Source organism: Canis lupus, chromosome 20 (genome assembly GCF_003254725.2).
Source record: "Canis lupus dingo isolate Sandy chromosome 20, ASM325472v2, whole genome shotgun sequence".
Taxonomy (NCBI): domain Eukaryota; kingdom Metazoa; phylum Chordata; class Mammalia; order Carnivora; family Canidae; genus Canis; species Canis lupus.
Genome location: NC_064262.1, coordinates 52770641 through 52788142, shown reverse-complemented (window position 1 = coordinate 52788142; position 17502 = coordinate 52770641). Strand labels below are relative to the sequence as shown.

General features: G+C 48.6%; 1 protein-coding gene and 1 pseudogene across 2 annotated transcripts; one reads left to right on the top strand and one right to left on the bottom strand.

Annotated features, from left to right (window-relative positions):
* Positions 1 to 772: 772 nt before the first annotated feature.
* Positions 773 to 1593, bottom strand: LOC112666979 (40S ribosomal protein S3a-like; annotated as a pseudogene).
* A 10598-nt stretch (positions 1594 to 12191) lies between these two features.
* On the top strand, positions 12192 to 16297 carry CLEC4G (C-type lectin domain family 4 member G). Of its 2 annotated transcripts, none has more exons than XM_035703311.2 (10): positions 12192 to 12882; positions 13211 to 13321; positions 13965 to 14018; positions 14233 to 14295; positions 14424 to 14528; positions 14847 to 14936; positions 15146 to 15267; positions 15377 to 15492; positions 15768 to 15915; positions 16041 to 16297. In XM_035703311.2, the coding sequence occupies exons 1-9, from the start codon at positions 12801 to 12803 to the stop codon at positions 15904 to 15906; spliced, it is 882 nt and encodes a 293-aa protein (XP_035559204.1). In that variant the 5' UTR covers positions 12192 to 12800; the 3' UTR covers positions 15907 to 15915; positions 16041 to 16297. The 2 variants fall into 2 exon arrangements, with proteins under 2 accessions (XP_035559204.1, XP_025313119.1); XM_025457334.3 differs by having other exon boundaries at positions 12210 to 12882; positions 15146 to 15294.
* The last annotated feature ends 1205 nt before the right edge of the window (positions 16298 to 17502 follow it).

The following is a 17502-nucleotide window of genomic DNA, read 5'->3' as shown; positions in this document are numbered from 1 at the left end:
TCAGGAAACCCAGTCTGAAACCACAAGGAAATTCGATGAGAAGCAGTGAAAGTAGTTTAAAGACATTTTTAACAAAGGAGGGGGGAAAGAGAGGAGGAGGGAGATAGAGAACAGGAGACTGAACATGAAGTAATTAAGGATTTCACTTGATAAATTAGTTTTCGAAAACAAAAATCAAGGGCGCCTGGGTGGTGTAGTCAGTTATGTGTCCAAGTCTTGATTTTGGCTCAGGTCATGATCTCAGGGTTGTGAGATTGAGCCTGCGTTGGCTCTGCACTCAGCACAGAGTCTTCTTAGGACTATCTCTCCCTCTGGCACTCCCCTCTGCTCACTTTCTCTTGAATAAATAAATAAGTTTCTAATTAAAAAGATTTTTTTAGGGGCATCTGGGTGGCTCAGTCAGTTAAGCGTCTGCCTTCAGCTCAGGTCATGATCTCAGGGTCCTGGGATGGAGTCCCATGTTGGGCTCCCTGCTCAGTGGGAAGCCTGCTTCTTCCTCTCCCTCTGCTCCTCCCCCACTTATACTCGCTCATGAGCTCTCTCTCAAACAAATAAATTCTTTTTTTAAAAATTTTAATAAAAAAATAAAATAAAAACAAAAATAAGTGGTTGACTTACTTAGTGGAGCATCGACTCTTGATCTTGGGGTTGTAGGTTCGAGCCTCACATGGGGTGTAGAGATTACTTAAAAATAAGATCTTAAAAAAATAAAATATTTTATTCTTTTTTCACAAATAAGACTTTTTATTTGTCACCACTAAGTGTCTGAATTTTAAACAGATTCTTGGACTGGTGGCTCATATCCATCAGCTCGTTCAACTTTAACACTGGTTTCATCCCTAGTAGCTTTTCCAGAACTACCACCTTCACCATGAAGCTCCACGAACTTTCCCAATTCAAACTTGGGCTTCTTCATCATTTTTACTTTTCTAATGAAGACATCACAGAGTGGATAAATAGACTGAAAAGCCTTTTCTATATCTTTTCTGATGCTGTCTGGAATCAATTTATTGCCACTTCTTTCAAGTCATTTGTCTGCACCTCTCAGGTCATGATTTCTATCATCTTTTTCCAAATTTGGTGGACCTGTTAGTGCTGAGCATAGAGGTCTTCCGAATCTGAGTATTGCCTTTTTTGGTAAGACCAACACAAAACAGACAAAGCAAAGAACCATCAGGAGTCTTGGCATAAACATGAGCTTCAATCATGGTCTGCCATTTTTTGATTACAGAGTAGCACACTTTGTCACGGGTAAGATCCATGCCATGGAAATTAGTCAGGCAGTTTTTGCCCTGAACATCCTCAGCAATTAGCTTGAGTTTTCTAAATGCAACTTCATCATTCTGCAAATCAGCAAGGCTCGCTTCAAAAACACAAGTCTTGAGGCCATCAGATGTGATTTCAGTTCCTTGAGTTCTCGTGACTAGTGTTTTCCAATATATCTTATATTGAACATCGCTGGTGCTTTCACATCATACTAATCAAGTTTTGCCTTTCAAGTATTTATGTTTAGACCCACTTGGGCAGAGAATGGATCAACTACTTTTTTCTTGGATCCCTTTTTCCTGCCTTTCCTAAAGCACTGTTCTTGCCTACTGCCCTGGCACTGCTCAGGGAGCCAAAAGGAAAAAAATATTTTTTAAATAAGACAAAAGCAGAGAGGAGTGGGGATTTTTTTTTTAAATGAAGGGTGAAATAATTGAAGGGAAAAATTAGCAACAGTGAATTCAGCTGTGTTAAGCAAATTTTAAGTGCTTTTAAACATATTAATGCACATACGCTTGTAACAGTCTGGTGAGGTAGGAACTAATATTACAGACTGGGAACCCAGACGTAGGAAAGCTCCCCATAAGATTAGACAACTCGGAAATGGGATAACTGGGGTTTCAACACAGGTGGTTCAATCCCCAACTGGTAAACAATACCATATCTTTAAGCCAAAATAGTGGAAAGAATAAATAAAACCATATTTGAGAAAAAGACTAACAAACAGGGTATACCTGAGATAAGCCTGGAAGGAGAAAGAAAATACAGCAAAAATTGAGCAGCAATGAGAATAACTGTAAGGAAAAAAATGTGTGTCTGTACGGCCAGAAAATTAAAGATGTGGAAAAACAATTTCTTAACAAAGCAGGACCCAAATAAAAACAGAATTTCGTAAAATGTAGTTTAATTGATTGATCCTTCTTTTGTTGTCTTTTTTTTTTTTTAAGTAGGCTCCATGCCCAACATGGGGCTTGAATTCATGACCCTGAGATCAAGAGTCGCACACTCTACCAACTGAGCTGACCAGGTGCCCCTATTGTTTGCCTTCTTAATATTTTGATCAAGAAACCCTTCCTATCTGGGTTTTTTGCCCCCAAAGTTTTGCCTTTCAAATATTTATGTTTAGACCCACTTGGGAAGGGATTGGCTGTCTTATTCAACATTACCTGGCCAGAACCTTCAACAGAGCACCGCACACAGTAGGCACTCAAATCTCTGTTAAATGAATTAATGACCGGCTTCTGTGCCCAAGACCTAAGAGAATAAGTACCAAAGATGGGGATAGCAAGCTATGGAGGAAATAGAATCTTCTTCCTGATTCCTGCAAAGAAACGCAGCATTGGCCTGTGGGTAGGTGGATGCAGGAGGTTGTCTATATCATTCATTGGTCAGACCGTGGGCGCCAGTCTTCAATAGCGCCACTGTATGTTTTGGGAAGGAACTGCAGGATGGGACAGATAAGACCCAATTTCAACTTGAGGGGGGAAGCCTTTCTGTTCCCGCTTCTTGGACATTTGGATTTTAGGATCCCTGAAGATTCTTGGGCAGTTCAAGAGAAAAGAGAGACATTCTGAGTTGCCTTATCATAAGAAAAGGGAGAAAGCCACTAATTAGGGGCACTTGGGTGACTCAGTCAGTTAAGCATCTGACTCTTGATCTCGGCTCAGGTCTTTTTTTTTTTTTAAGACTTTATTTATTTGTTTATTTATTTACTTGTTTATTTATTTATTTATTTATTTATTTATTTGAGACACACACAGAGAGAGAGAGAGAGAGAGAGAGAGAGGCAGAGACACAGAGGGAGAAGCAGGCCCCCCACAAGGAGCCCAATGTGGGACTTGATCCCAGATCTCGGGATCACATCCAGAGCTGAAGGCAGATGCTCAACCGCTAAGTCACCCAGGCATCCCTTGGCTCAGGTCTTGATCTCAAGAGTGTGACTTCAAGCCTCGCTTGGGCTCCACACTGGCTGTGGCACCTACTTTTTTTTTTTTTTTAAGCCACTAGTTAGAAAAAGAAATGAATTTATGGAACATTTCATTCTAGTAATGTGGTAACTGGAATTCTCGGTTTAATGTCTGACTTCTGACTTCTGACAGAAATGTTAAGAAAGCTAAGATTTCAGCTTCACTTTCTTCACTATATTCACAGCTCCCAAGACCGTGTCTGGCACCTAGGAGTCATTCACAGAGTGTTTGTGAAATCAGCGAGAGTAACTTGTGAGTTTATCCTTGCTCACCGCACATTACCCATATTCCCCTTACAGGCCAGCCCATTCCCATCTTCATGAGGTTCTCTCTGGTTGGCAGGTGCTTCTTCCAGTATCTTCAGGGCCATCCCCTTGCTTCACTTGGATCTCTGCTTATATGTTTCCCCTTCCTTTCTTTCTGGCTTTACTGAAATATAGTTCACGTACCATAGAATACACTCTTACCATTCAATGGTTTTTATTGTAGTTACATGCTCTGCATCCATCACCACACGATGTAGGAACATTTCATAATCCTGAAGAGAAACCCCAAGCTCCTTAACCATCAGCCGCCAGTTTCCCCCATCACTCCCAGCCCCTGGCAACCACTAATCTAGTCTCTGCCTCTATAGGTTTGCCTATTCTGGACATGTCATCTAAATGGAATTGTACAATCTGTGGCCTTTTGTGTCTGGCTTATTTCATTCAGTCTCATGTTTTCAAGCTTCATCTGCATTCCAGCACATATCAGTGCTTCATTCCTTTTCTCTCTCTCTCTCTCTTTCTTTCTCTTTCTTCTTTCTTTCTTTCTTTCCTTTCTTTTATTAAAGATTTTATTTATTTATCTGAGAGAGTGAGAGCACAAGGAGAAACAGAGGGAGAGGGATAAGCAGACTCTGCACTGAGCATGGAGCCTGATCACCCCTGAGATTCTGACCTGAGCCAAAATCAAGAGTTGGACACTTAATCGGCTGAGTCATCCAGGTGCCCCAGTACTTGGAATAATACTCCATTAAATGGATATGTACCACATTTTATTTATCCAACCACCAGTTACTGGACATTTGACTCAGTTCCACTTTTTGGTTATTGTGAATCATGCTGTTGTGAACACTCATGTTCAAGTTTTTGTTTTCTTTTGTTTTAAGATTTTATTTATTGTTTTCTTTTAAGATTTTATTTATTCATTCATGAAAGACAGAGAGAAAGAGAGAGACAGAGACAGAGACACAGGCAGAGGGAAAAGCAGGCTCCATGCAGGAAGCCCAATGTGGGACTCAATCCCAGGACCCAGAGATCACGCCCTGAGCTGAAGGCAGATGCTCAACTGCTGAGCCACCCAGGTGTCCTGATCATTCTATGTTTAACTGTTAGGAACTGTCGAACTATTTTCCAAAGAAATGTTGCTTTTTCGGAAAGACCTTTCCTGACCACCCTACCTGAAATAGTTGCCCTGTATCACACCTCCTTACTCTGTTTTATCCCTGAGGAGACAGCACAGTACAATGTATATATTTATCACTCTGCCTCTATAGGTAGAGTGACATGAAAATATCCGATGCATATTTGTTCATTTGTCTTCCCTTCCACAACATTGTAATCTCCACAAAACCAAATTTTTTTGCCAATTTTTAAAAAAAATTTTTTATTTATTTATGATAGTCACAGAGAGAGAGAGAGAGAGAGAGAGAGGCAGAGACACAGGCAGAGGGAGAAGCAGGCTCCATGCACTGGGAGCCCGATTTTTGCCAATTTTGTACCTTGCGGGAACTCCAGTGCTTAGAAAAGTGCCTGACATTGAGTAGCTCACGAGCCATGTGGGCGGGTGTCCCAGAAGTCACAGGAAGGAGGATGTGGCCACATAAATAAATGTACCCCAGAGAAATCCACAAGAAATCCACAATCTGTGTTCCGGGGGAAGCGGTTGGAGCAGGGAAGCCACAGCCCTGGGGAGGCTGTAGGGTCAGAGACCAGATTATTGCATTGAGGCCTGAGTGGGGGCTGAGGTTCTGGAGAGTCACACTTCCAAGAATGCTGATGCTCAAAGTCAAAAAGAGCTGCTTGTCCTCGGTCTGGAAATGTTCTGACACACCTGCTGCCCTCCCAGCATGCCTGGGGGAAAGCAGAACCCCTTCCGGTCTCCTCCCAGACTCCCATCAAATCTGCTGCATCCATTTGGGGTCCGTGGGTAGTGCGCTTGTTAAGGCTAATGGCTGTTTCAGTTGTCTGTGGCAATATAACAAGTCATCCACAAATCGGCGGCTTAAAACATAGCGACCTGTAATTTTCCCCAATTCTGTGGGTTGACGGATGTGGTTCCTTTCCTGGCCTTGCCGGGTTGTCGGACTCAGATAGCAGAATGGCTGGAAGGGCTAAGCGAAACTTTGCTGCTGGAGGCCCGCTGGACCGCTTTCCCGTCCTCGTGGCTTGTCATCCTCACGAAGCGAAGCCAGGCTCTCTAACTCAGCAACCCTGCAGCCCGCAGCATCCCAGGATCGTGAAAGTGGAAGCCGCAAGGCATGCTGGGGCCAAGGCTGGTAAGTCACGTGGAGTTGCTGCTACACACGGATTGGTTAATGCAAGTCACGGGGACAACGCACCTTCCGTGGAGATGGCGATGGAGAATAGACTTCACCTCTGGTTGCGAGGAGGACCAGTCACTTCCGGAGACGCAGGTGCAACCAAGTGGGAGGTATTTGCAGCCAGGATTTTTCAATCTCACAGTAACTGAGAGAAGAGTGGCCGTAGAAGGAGCTACGCGACGGTGGATCAGAGCACCAACACTTCTTGGCCGAGGGGCCTCCAGTGAGCCTCCTTTCTTCTCTGAGCCTCGGATTCCTGCCCATCAAGTAGAAGCAATCTAGCATTATCATAATCTTGATAGCCATCCTTTTAGGTTGCCCTCCAGGAAAATGAGCTACGAATCACCAGTTCTTCAATCTTTTCTGGCAGATTCTCTCCCTGGACATGGATAATTCCATTCACTAGGGGTCCCAGTTGGCCTTGGATGGACACGAGGAGGGAGGATGATAATGTCAGCGACAAGAATAGCTACCTCTTGCGGATCCCTGCCCAGGCTGCACGTATTACCCTGCTGATCTCTCGACACAGACGAGGAGTCTTTGGGCCACCCCAAAAGCAGAGCTTAAGAATTTGAAATTTTGTGGTTTACCTGGGAGGTGATTCTAGAGGCCACAGGAGGAAAGTAAGGAAATGGGACAGGGGGGAGAGAGTCCACACAGGTGTGCTCATGGGCAGGTACTGCTGTGAGCAACTGGAGCTCGATCTCCCTGAGCACCTCCAGATGACAGTTTAGGACACGCAACTCAGAGTTAATCCTAACCCGGAGCATTAACTCTCTTGCACTTTCCAGCCTGCCCTCCACTTGGGTGAGGGCAAAAACCCCTCGGACGAAGAATTCCAAGAGTTTACAATAAGAGAGGTGAATGCCAAGGGTATGTGGACACAGCACTGACAATCCTTTACTACTTCGATTTTGTACAGGAGGAACTCAAGGCTTATTGTGACACTGCTAAGAATAAACCCCAGGCTCTTCTCCCTCCAGAGCCCTACTCTTTTAGACTTAAAGTTGCCTCTAGTTTAACAACATTTCAAACTAACATGTCCCCCCCCCACCCATGAACTTCAGTTATAAGATCTTGTACCTTGTAAAACGCAAGCTGTATAAAAGACCTAAATATAAAGCCTAACACTATAAAATCTCTAGGGAAAACATAGGAGAAATTTTTGGATTGGGCAAAGATTTCCTAGATAGAACACCAAAAGCAAAATCTGTGAAAGAAAAATGAAAAATTGGATTTTGTTGAAATGTAAAACTTTGCTCTTTGAAGGACTGCTGCTAAGAGAATAAAAAGGAAAATCACAGACTGGGAGAAAAGATCAGAAAACATATCTTTTTAAAAAATATTTTATTTATTTATTCATGGGAGACACACAGAGAGAGAGAGAGAGAGAGAGAGAGGCAGAGACACAGGCAGAGGGAAAAGCAGGCTCCATGCAGGGAGCCCGACATGGGACTCAATCCTGGGTCTCCAGGATCATGCCCTGGGCTGAAGGCGGCGCTAAACCGCTGAGCCACCGGGCTGCCCAGAAAGTCACATATCTGATAAAAGATTTGTCACCAGAATATATAAATAACTCTCAAAACAATAAGAAAATAATTTACTCATTTTAAAAACTATATTCATAATTGAAGTGCTATTTTATGTACAATGTGTTAGCATGAAGGTAGGTATCTTGGATATTCACAATTAAGGTAAGTCTCTTGGATGATCCACTTAAGGAAGTTTACTTAATCCAACTTAGTGAAGACTGTATCCTTTGCATAATGACAGAGACGCTGGTGGCACATAATGAGGCCTTATTTCTGGATCAGATGGTGCTGGTTTGAGCAGACATAGCAAAGACGACAACTCTAGCCAAACTTCCTTGGATGGCTCTAGTAGAGCCGCTGGTGATCCATCTTGCTCTCTCAGATGGGATGAGGCCACTCATTTCTTTAAATGGGCAAAAGCTCTGAAGAGACAGGTCATCAAAGAAAATACTCAGGTGGCAAAGAATTATATGAAAAGATGCTAAAAAAAAAAAAAAGAAAAGAAAAGATACTGCACATCATTATGATCAAGGAAATGCCAATTAAAAATTGCACTATGAAAATAAGAGAATGGCCAAAATTAAAAAGACTGATCATGGGATCCCTGGGTGGTGCAGCGGTTTGGCGCCTGCCTTTGGCCCAGGGCGCGATCCTGGAGACTCGGGATCAAGTCCCACGTCGGGCTCCCGGTGCATGGAGCCTGCTTCTCCCTCTGCCTGTGTCTCTGCCTCTCTCTCTCTCTCTCTCTCTGTGACTATCATAAAAAAAAAAAAAAAAGACTGATCATGCCATGGGCTGTCAAGAAGGCAGAGGAAATAGAACTCTCATTCATCGCTGGTAAGAATGAAAAATGGCACAGCCACTTTGGAAAATACTTTGGCAGCATTTTAAAAAATGAAACACCGGGTTACCTGGTGGCCCAGCAGTTGAGCATCTGCCTTGGGCTCAGGGCTTGATCCTGGGGTCCTGGGGTCAGGTCCCACTTCTGTTCCCCCACAGGGAGCCTGCTTCTCCCTCTGCCTATGTGTCTGCCTCTGTGTGTGTGTGTCTTTCATGAATAAATAAAATCTTTAAAAAAAATGAAACACATCTAATGCAATCATCCCCTCCTAGGTATATACCCAAGAGAAATGAGAGCATACATGCATGACAATACTTGCTCACAAAAGTTCACAGCAGTTTTATTTATGATAGCCAGGACTGGAAACAGCCTAAATGTCCACCAGCAGGTGAGTGTAGAATCAAACTGGCCTGTCCACGTAATGAAATTCTACTCAGCAGGAAGAAGGAATGAAGTATTAATGCAACAACGTGGATGAATCTCAAAATAATTATGCTGAGCTAATGAAGCCAGTCTCAAGAGGCTACATATTGTATGGTGCCTTTCATACAAAATTCTAGAAAATGCAAACAAATCTAAAGACAAAAAGCAGATCAGTGGCAGCTGGGGTTAACAGGGGAGGCTTACTAAGGGGCGCAGGGAATCTTTGGGTGGTGATGGTTGCATTCACCATCCCAATTGTGACGGTTTCATGGATTAGTCAAAACTCATCAAACTGTACACTTTAAATATGTACAGTTTAGGGGCACCTGGGTGGCTCAGTCGGTTAGACGTCTGCCTTCATCTCGGGTCATGATCCCAGGGTCCTGGGCTCAAGCCCTGCTTTAGGGACACATGGGTGGCTCAGTTGGTTAGGCATCTGCCCTTGGCTCAGGTCATGATCCCAGGGTCCTGGGATTGAGTCCCATGTCGGGCACTCTGCTCAGCAAGGAGTCTGGTTTGCCCTCTCCCTTTGACCCTCCCTATTGCTCATGCTCTCGCTTGCTCTGTCTCTCTCAAATGAATTTTTAAAAATCTAAGGGGATCCCTGGGTGAGAGAGAGAGGGCCTACCTTTGGCCCAGGGCGCAATCCTGGAGTCCCGGGATTGAGTCCCGCATCGGACTCCCGGCGTGGAGCCTGCCTCTCCTCTGCCTGTGTCTCTGCCTCTGTGTGTGTGTGTGTGTGTGTGTGTGTGTGTCTATAATAAATAAATAAATCTTTTTAAAAATCTAAAAAAACTGTACAGTTTATTGAATGGCAATAATACCTCAACAAAACTTTGTTTTAAGGTACTTGAAAAAATTAAAATATTTCAAGTTAAAAATAATCACAACCTTTTGACTTAAAACCGTGGGGGTCTTAGTCACCTGTTATCTGTGAACAGGACCAAGATCATTTCTAAAGGAAATATTTGGGCTTACCATTGAAAATTCCTGTGGGGTGTGTGTGTGTGTGTGTGTGCCTGAATACCAGTGACAAATGCCTCCCAGTATTCACTGGAGCCTGAGGCTAGCCCTAAATGGTGTTCTCCACTGGTCCAGTTAAACAGGGCCATCGCAATGTCTTTAGTAAATTTGGATTCCATTATATTGAATAATATCCTGTATTTGGGGTATCTGGGTGGCTTGGTGGTTGGGCGTTTGCCTTTGACTCAGATAGTGGTCCTGGGGTCCCGGAATCGAGTCCCATGTTGAGTTCCCCGCGGGGAGCCTGCTTCTCCCTCTGCCTGTGTCTCTGCCTCTCTGTGTCTCTCATGAATAAATAAATCTTTTTTTTTTTAAAGATTTTATTTATTTATTCATGAGAGTCACAGAGAGAGAGAGAGAGAGAGAGGCAGCGACACAGGCAGAGGGAGAAGCAGGCTCCATGCACCGGGAGCCCGACGTGGGACTCGATCCCGGGTCTCCAGGATCGCGCCCTGGGCCAAAGGCAGGCGCCAAACCGCTGCGCCACCCAGGGATCCCATGAATAAATAAATCTTAAAAAAAAAATCCTGTATTTGTATAGTAAACATTTCACAGTGCATTCACAGCTGTCTTCTACATGGCCACAGAAACATAATGAATTGGGTAACAAAAACTTTATCATCTATTGATGCTAAAGATGAAAAAAATGGGGTACCAAGAGAGTAAATGATTTGCCTGAGGTTATCATCTGGCTTATTGGGGATATTTTACATCTCGATTCCACATGAGGCACAGTTTCTCCCATTGTACTTAAATGATTTCCTCTCGGCTCCGGATTCTTATTTAGAGAGAGCGCTTGCCAGGGGCAGACCCTACCAGGTACCCACCACAGCCTGTGGCTCGCCCCTCACTCAGCCAGCTTCTCTCCGTGGTCTCAAACTCACTGCTTCCAGAAACATGCTAAAAGCACCCCAACAGTGGGGTCGGTCACTCGCTTTGAGTTCGGGCAAACCTGCTTTCCCTAAAACCACGCCTGCCCATGAAGCGATTCACCTAGGCCCAAGTGGTAGAAAATTGCTACTGTGTTTATGGAAAGTTCGATGGGGATTTGGTCTACACGTCTATCGGAGGGATTCCTCCAAAAGAATTTGCCGCACATCCCCAGATGTCTGACCCCACTTTCCTGCTGCCTTTATCAAGAGTGCGGTACCTCCGGCTGAATTTTGTGCACCAGACTCATCTCTTAGGTTCCTGTTCCCTTCCTGATCCTCATCTCTCTTTTGCCTCTGTCTTTTCATCTTATTTTATCATGTATGTCTCTCTCATTTCTTTTGGAATAAGGTAGGAAAATAGGCATTGAATAAAATTTTTAAATAAAATGTGGATGTTTGTTATTTCTTTTTTTTTAATTTTTATTTATTTATGATAGTCACAGAGAGAGAGAGAGAGGCAGAGACACAGGCAGAGGGAGAAGCAGGCTCCATGCACCGGGAGCCCGACGTGGGATTCGATCCTGGGTCTCCAGGATTGCGCCCTGGGCCAAAGGCAGTCGCTAAACCGCTGCGCCACCCAGGGATCCCTGTTTGTTATTTCTGAGCGTTGTTGAGAGGATTTGGGAAGGTGGAGTGTGTTCACATCGCTACAAAAGGGACTGGAATGTGGGAAGTGCTTGAAAAAATATATTAAAAAATATATATATATTTGTCTTTCTGAGTGAGGTCCCCTTACTAGCCACTGCCCCAGCCCCAGTATCCCAAGCCTTTTATCCTGCCTGCCTTTTTCTTCCTTTCTTTCTTCTCATGGCACTTATGACTTGTTAATCTATGACATTAGGGTTCTTGCCATCAGTATTATTGACATTGGGGGCCAGTCATTCTTCGCCATGGGAGGCTGTCCTGTGTGTTATAGCCTGTTTAGTAGCATCCCTGGTCTCCACCGAGTAGATGCCAGTAGTACCCCCCCCCCCCAAATTGTGATAACCACTAACGTCTCCAGACACTGCCCAATGTCTCCTGGGACTCATAATCACCCCTGGCTGAGAACCACTAGGCTATACAACTTACTTTTTCATTTATGTTCATTATTTATTTGTCTCTCTCTCAACTCCCACCTAGAATGTTTGCTCCGAGAAGGAAGGAATTTGCTTCTATGGGACGTTGATGTCTCCCCAGTTCCTAGATTAATGCCTGGCACAAGGTAGGTGTGCAATATTTATTGAATGAATGAACGTTTAGTGGGGTTAGTGCCTGGGGACGGTGCTAGGGCTTGACATGCATAACTCATGTCTTTATCCTAGCATCCCTTGGAGGGAGGACCTGTCGCCGTCCTCCTTTGCATGGAGGAGAAAAGCTGAGGCTTCATAGAAAAGCTACATATGGGACACCTGGGTGGCTCAGCAGTTAAGTGCCTGCCTTCAGCTCAGGGCGTGATCCTGGAGACCCGGGATCAAGTCCCACGTCGGGCTCCCTGCGTGGAGCCTGCTTCTCCCTCTGCCTGTGTCTCTGCCTCTCTCTCTCTCTCTCTGCATCTCTCTGTGTCTCTCATAAATAAATAAAATATTTTAAAAATTAAAAAAAAAAAGAAAGAAAGAAAGCTACATACATACACCCCCACTCATCCACCCAATAATAGAGTCCAGAGCTTAGCTGGCCACCACCCAACAAACATTTCTGTTTTCCCTTCTGGCCAGGAAGGATTGAATTAAGGTCAAGGTCAGATCCAACCTCCATGCACCTACAGAGAGGTTGAGGAGGGAAGCAAGAGCTGCCCTGGGAGGCCAGGCCTGAGGGAGTTTTTTCAGGAACCCTCTAGAAGGGACCAGAACTCAGCTGGACTCAGCCTCTTCCTCCTAGGAGGAAGCCCAGCCCCAGACCTCTAAGAGATGGAGGTGAGGTCCAAACTGAAGCCCCCAGCACCAGTCTGGAGATGTTGCTGCAGCTGCCAGGCCAGAGAGACTAGAACTGCGTGTGTGCGTGCACACACACACACACACACACACACTCCCCACCCCTCTCCACTCCTCTACCCTGCTCAATCCCCTTCTACCCCTCCGCTCTGACTACACTTCCCCCATCCCACTTCACACTTACCCCTAAACCAGCCCAGACCAGAAAGGGCCCAGCCTTGCGATTGGCCTGTGGGTCCCAGTACCAGGAACTGAGAGGAAGGCTATGGGAAGGAAGGAAAAGAGAAGGCGGGACTGAGAGGAGGCTACATTTCTATCTATGCCCCGGGCTGGGCGCCTGCTCACCATGGACACTGCCGGGTACAGCAAGTGGGGCGGCGGGCTTGAGGATGTCCCTGGAGGTATGAGCAATGGGACCGCCTCACCGGCCTGCTTGGGTCTCTCTGGCCAGTGGTTTGGGGTTTGATGAGGGAAAGGAGGGGAACAGCTGAGAGCAGGTCCAAGTAGTGGGTGCAGGAGAGACACCAGAGGTGCCAGGACTAGCTGGACCTGGATTCAAATTCTAACTCTGCCACTTAGAGCTCGTGTGACCTTGAGCAAGTTACTTAACCTCTCTGAATCTCAGTTCCTTGGGAGGAATCCAAGTGCCCAGGGCTCCATCCTCAGGGCGCAGAGATCCAGAGTGGTCCTGGTGCAAGAGGGACCCAGGAGTCCATCTGTGTTTTCCAGGGAGCTGGGGACGCTGGGGACGCTGGGGACAGAGACTCCTCTTCCTGGGCCTGGTTCTGGCAGTGGCCACAGTCCTGTGGGCTCTCATCCTGAACATCCTCGTTTCTAAGGGTGAGTGACCGCATAATGAAGGGAGGTTGTGCCAAGCTGCCCTGGGGACAGACTTTCCCTCTGTCTCAGGTCTCACCAGCTGGGTCTCGGATCCCTGCGTGGGTCTGAGTGTGAACACATGCGAATAGAGTTTGTGCCCATCTTTGGGCTGTGTGAACCCACATGTGTATGTATGTGTGCACATGAGTGTGTGTGCATGTGCCTGTGTGTTTGTTGCTCCCGGGTGTGTGTGCACATCATTTTTTTAAAGATTTTATTTATTCATGAGAGAGATTAAGAGAGAGAGAGAGAGAGGCAGACACAGGCAGATGGAGAAGCAGGCTCCCTGCAGGAAGCAGCACGATGTGGGACTCAATCCTCAGACTCCAGGATCACGCCCTGAGCCAAAGGCAGATGCTCAACTGCTGAGCCACCCAAGCGGTCCTTTTTTTTCTTTTTTCTTTAAAATTTTAAAAAAGATTTTATTTATTTATTCATGAGAGAGAGAGAGAGCCAGAGACACAAGTAGAGGGAGAAGCAAATGTGTGTGCACATCACGTGTGCCGTATGCCTGCCCGGCCCTTCTGTGTGTCCCAAGCCTGGGGTCCTGCACCCCATAGGCAAGGGGAGAGTTCGGGGGACCTGCAGGAGCCTCTCTCCACAGCCTCCACAGAGCGACGGGCGCTGCTTGGCCACCAGGATCTGCTGAGGACGAACGGTGCGTGAAAACGGTGACTGGTAGCCACCTCCCCCCCACCCCCACCCCAGGATGTGCGGGGCGGGAGTGTTTAGGACCCTGGAGACAAGGTAGTGGGTGGGTGGGTGGGTGAGGCTGCCTCAGTCCCGGGGACGGCCTCGGAGTGGGGAAGGGTGTCCTGTGAGTCCCCGCAGGTGACCCGGCGTGTGCGTGGGGCGGGCGGGGATCATTTCAGCCTCGGAGCAGTCGGCGGCGCTGGGGGCTTTGAACCGGGAGGTCCGAGCCTGCAACACCTGCTGTGAGACTCGCGTGGGGGGGCGGGGCCCGGGCCGGGATTGGAGGAGGCGAGCAGGGGCGGGTTCGTGGCAGGTGGGGGCGGGACGGATTGGTCCTCCTCCTCCTCCTCCCCCGACCCCTCCTCTCCAGGCTTGGGGACCCAGAAGCTGCTGCAGAGGGCACGCACCGAGCTCGGGGAGGCGCAGGCGAAGCTGATCCAGCAAGAGAGTGCCCTGAAAGAACTGAGCGATCGCGGTGAGAGCGTGAGAGCGGGACACTGCCTCGCCCCCTGATTCCCTCACCGCAGCTGTCACTCAACCCTTGATCCACATGCTGACACCTATCCTGGACTAGGGTTACCGCGACCCTATCCTGTGACCCTGACCTCTGGACTCTGACCTTGACTAACACCCCTAGCCTCAACTTGGCCCCCGCCGGCCAGACCAGTTCTGGACCTGATGTCATTCTTGCCCGTGACCCTGACCACGGGACATGGCTGCTGACCTTTAACTAATCGTGACCCTACTCCTGACCCTGACCTGAGCAGTAACCTGAACTCCCTTGACTTCGCAGTGACCCAGAGCTTGGCTGAGGCGAGCAGGGACCGCGAGGGCATCCGAACCGAGCTGTTCAGGGCTCTGGAGGCCGTCCGGCAGGGGAACAGTGAGCGACACAGGCAGAGGGGAGAGAGGAGGGGACAAGTGGACCCTCCCTGTGGGCCTCGGGGTTCCTTGATCCGCCCTGCCCTGCCCCTTGACCTTGGCCTGTTCTCTGTGCCTCCACCCCTACACCTGGGTGGGGGGCACCTCCCCCGCGTTTTTTCCATTCGCCCTGCCAGGGAGCGCTTCACCTCCCTGACTCCCACCCCACAGGCTCCTGCGAGGAGTGCCCCGAATCCTGGCTGCCCTTCCAGGGCTCCTGCTACCTTTTCTCCGTCCAGCGGGCCACCTGGGAGGCGTCGCAGCAGAACTGCGCAGGCGCAGGCGCACACCTGGTGATTGTCGGGGACCTGGAGGAGCAGGTGCGCTGTCCCAGGTGGGAGGCGGCCTTCACCTGATGGGGCGAGGCCCGGGAGGGGTGCAAGGCGACTCCTTCCCACGCAGGGCTTCCTGAGTCGGAATACACGTGGCCGTGGTTTCTGGCTGGGCCTGCGGGCCGTGCGCCGCGCGGGCAAGATCCAGGGCTACCAGTGGATAGACGGAGTCCCGCTCAGCTTCAGGTGAGGGAAGGGACTTGGGGAGAGGGACGGGTCAGACCCCAGGGGAAGTGCTTTGGCCAGATCTCAGGGACTCGTTTGGCATGGGCGGGCCAGATCCCAGGACCTGGCGGAGGGTTAAATTCTGGGAGTTAGAGAGTTGTATCCCACGTGCATGCCCAGATTAGACCCCCAGGGTGTCTAGGTTGGACCCAAGCAATAAACAGGGTAGATGCTCAGGGCTGGACGCCAGGCCCATCCTCAGACTCCCAGAAACACCCCCCAACAAACCACTGCAGCCAGTGGAACACGGGAGAGCCCAATGACTCTATGGGGCGCGAGGACTGCGCTATGATGCTACGCACCGGGATGTGGAATGACGCACCGTGCGAAAACGAGAAGGACAACTGGATTTGTGAGAAGAGGCGCAGCTGCTGACCCCGCCAGGTGCCCACCAGCTGTACCCACAGCCTGCGGGTCGGGGGGGGGCCATCCGCGACGGTCCCCTGGGCTGTTCACCGTCCTGGCGCCGCCCACCACCATAACTACTAAGAGCCGTCCACCCAACCCAGGCAGGTGCGGGCGCTGGGACCTCCACTCCAACCTCATCGCAAGCCCTCACACAGACAACCTAGCCTCCACCCCCACCCAAATCCCGGCTCCTGGGCCGGTCCCTGGGCCCCACCTCCCTCCCTAACCAAAGCAAGGCAACTCAAGCATGGAGCTGGTTTTCTCCCATTCTACCCCAGACTGGGAGCCCTCACAGATAGGTGTTTTGTGAGCTGTCTTCGCAGCCCTAGGAAGCATCAATAAATGCTTGAGAAATGAATTTTGATTCATGGCTTTGGTGAGCTGTCCTAAGTTTTATCCCCGAGACCCTAATATGATCCCTGTGAGTGACCCTGACCTAAGTGATGTCCTGGCCCTATGATGCCCCAAAGCTCGGTGAGTAACCTGCACTTGGCCAGGACAGCTGGAGACACAGGATTGACTCAGACTCAGGGCTCCCCTGCCCCCACCCCTCTGATCTAGCTGGGCACAGGAATGATATGACCAGTGACTCAAAAGAAGAATGCATGAATGTCTCGTGATGCATTTGGAGAAGCCACACCTCCAGGGGAGGAACTGTGTTGGAATACTGCACCAGTGGCCCCTCCTTGGGGACACCTCTCCCGTGGAGATTTGGCAGTCTGAGACAAGGCCCTAAGGCAGGTGGGAGAGGGCCTGCCAGGGAATCTGAGGCACAAGTCCCTTTGTCTTGGGGACCTAGATTCTGTGACCACTGGGTGGAATGATCTGGAAATACACCTCAGAGAAAACTTTTGAGAAACAATGGGATTTCAGCATGAGGAGCTGGGAAGGGAGGTCTTTGCAAGCAGAGGGTGTTGGGATGTGCTAAGTATGGCTGAAGCCATTCGGAGGGTGCAGGGTGCACTGAGTCTGGCTTTATCAGCTGGGGACTTTTGATCTGAATTCACCCTGCACTCCTAAAGTTTTCTGCTCCCGTCCTGGAGACCTGGGGGCTCTCCCAGAATTTCCAGTGGAGACAGGAAACTTTTAGTTCTGGGGAGCCCATTGGGAGCCCCCAGGCTGCCCAGCCCTGAGGGCAGTGACTGGGCAAGCAGAAGAGAGACCACCACTCAGACTCCCTGGCCAGGGAAGACCCTCCAGTGAACCCCAATCCTCCTCTGGGTGCTCTACTACTGCAGCCCAGAGTGAGGCACTAACCAGGCCCCAGGAGCCACCTGAATGCTGGACAGTTAACATACCTAGTGGACTGGTGGCCAGACTGATGGATTTCCAGACAGTTGGGGTGGAAGGCTGTATGAGTTTCCTGGGGCTGCTGTAACAAATGACCACCAACTTGGTGGCTTAAAAACAACACACCATTCTCTTGTAGTTCTGGAAGTCAGAAGTGCAAAATTAGTTTTACTGGGCCCAGAACAAGGTGTCATCAGGGCCAGGCTCCCTCTGGAAACTCCAGGGGAGAAACTATTTCCTTGCCTCTCCTTGCTTCTTGAGCTTCATTCCTCA

What these genes read in the sequence shown, in the direction of transcription:
- CLEC4G (XM_025457334.3), top strand. Translation starts at nt 12,801, where the DNA reads ATGCCCCGGGCTGGGCGCCTGCTCACCATGGACACTGCCGGGTACAGC. An exon ending in GAAAGAACTGAGCGATCGCG is followed by an intron (nt 14,529 to 14,846) that starts GTGAGAGCGTGA and finishes TTGACTTCGCAG; the next exon opens with TGACCCAGAGCTTGGCTGAG. An exon ending in GGCCGTCCGGCAGGGGAACA is followed by an intron (nt 14,937 to 15,145) that starts GTGAGCGACACA and finishes CCCACCCCACAG; the next exon opens with GCTCCTGCGAGGAGTGCCCC.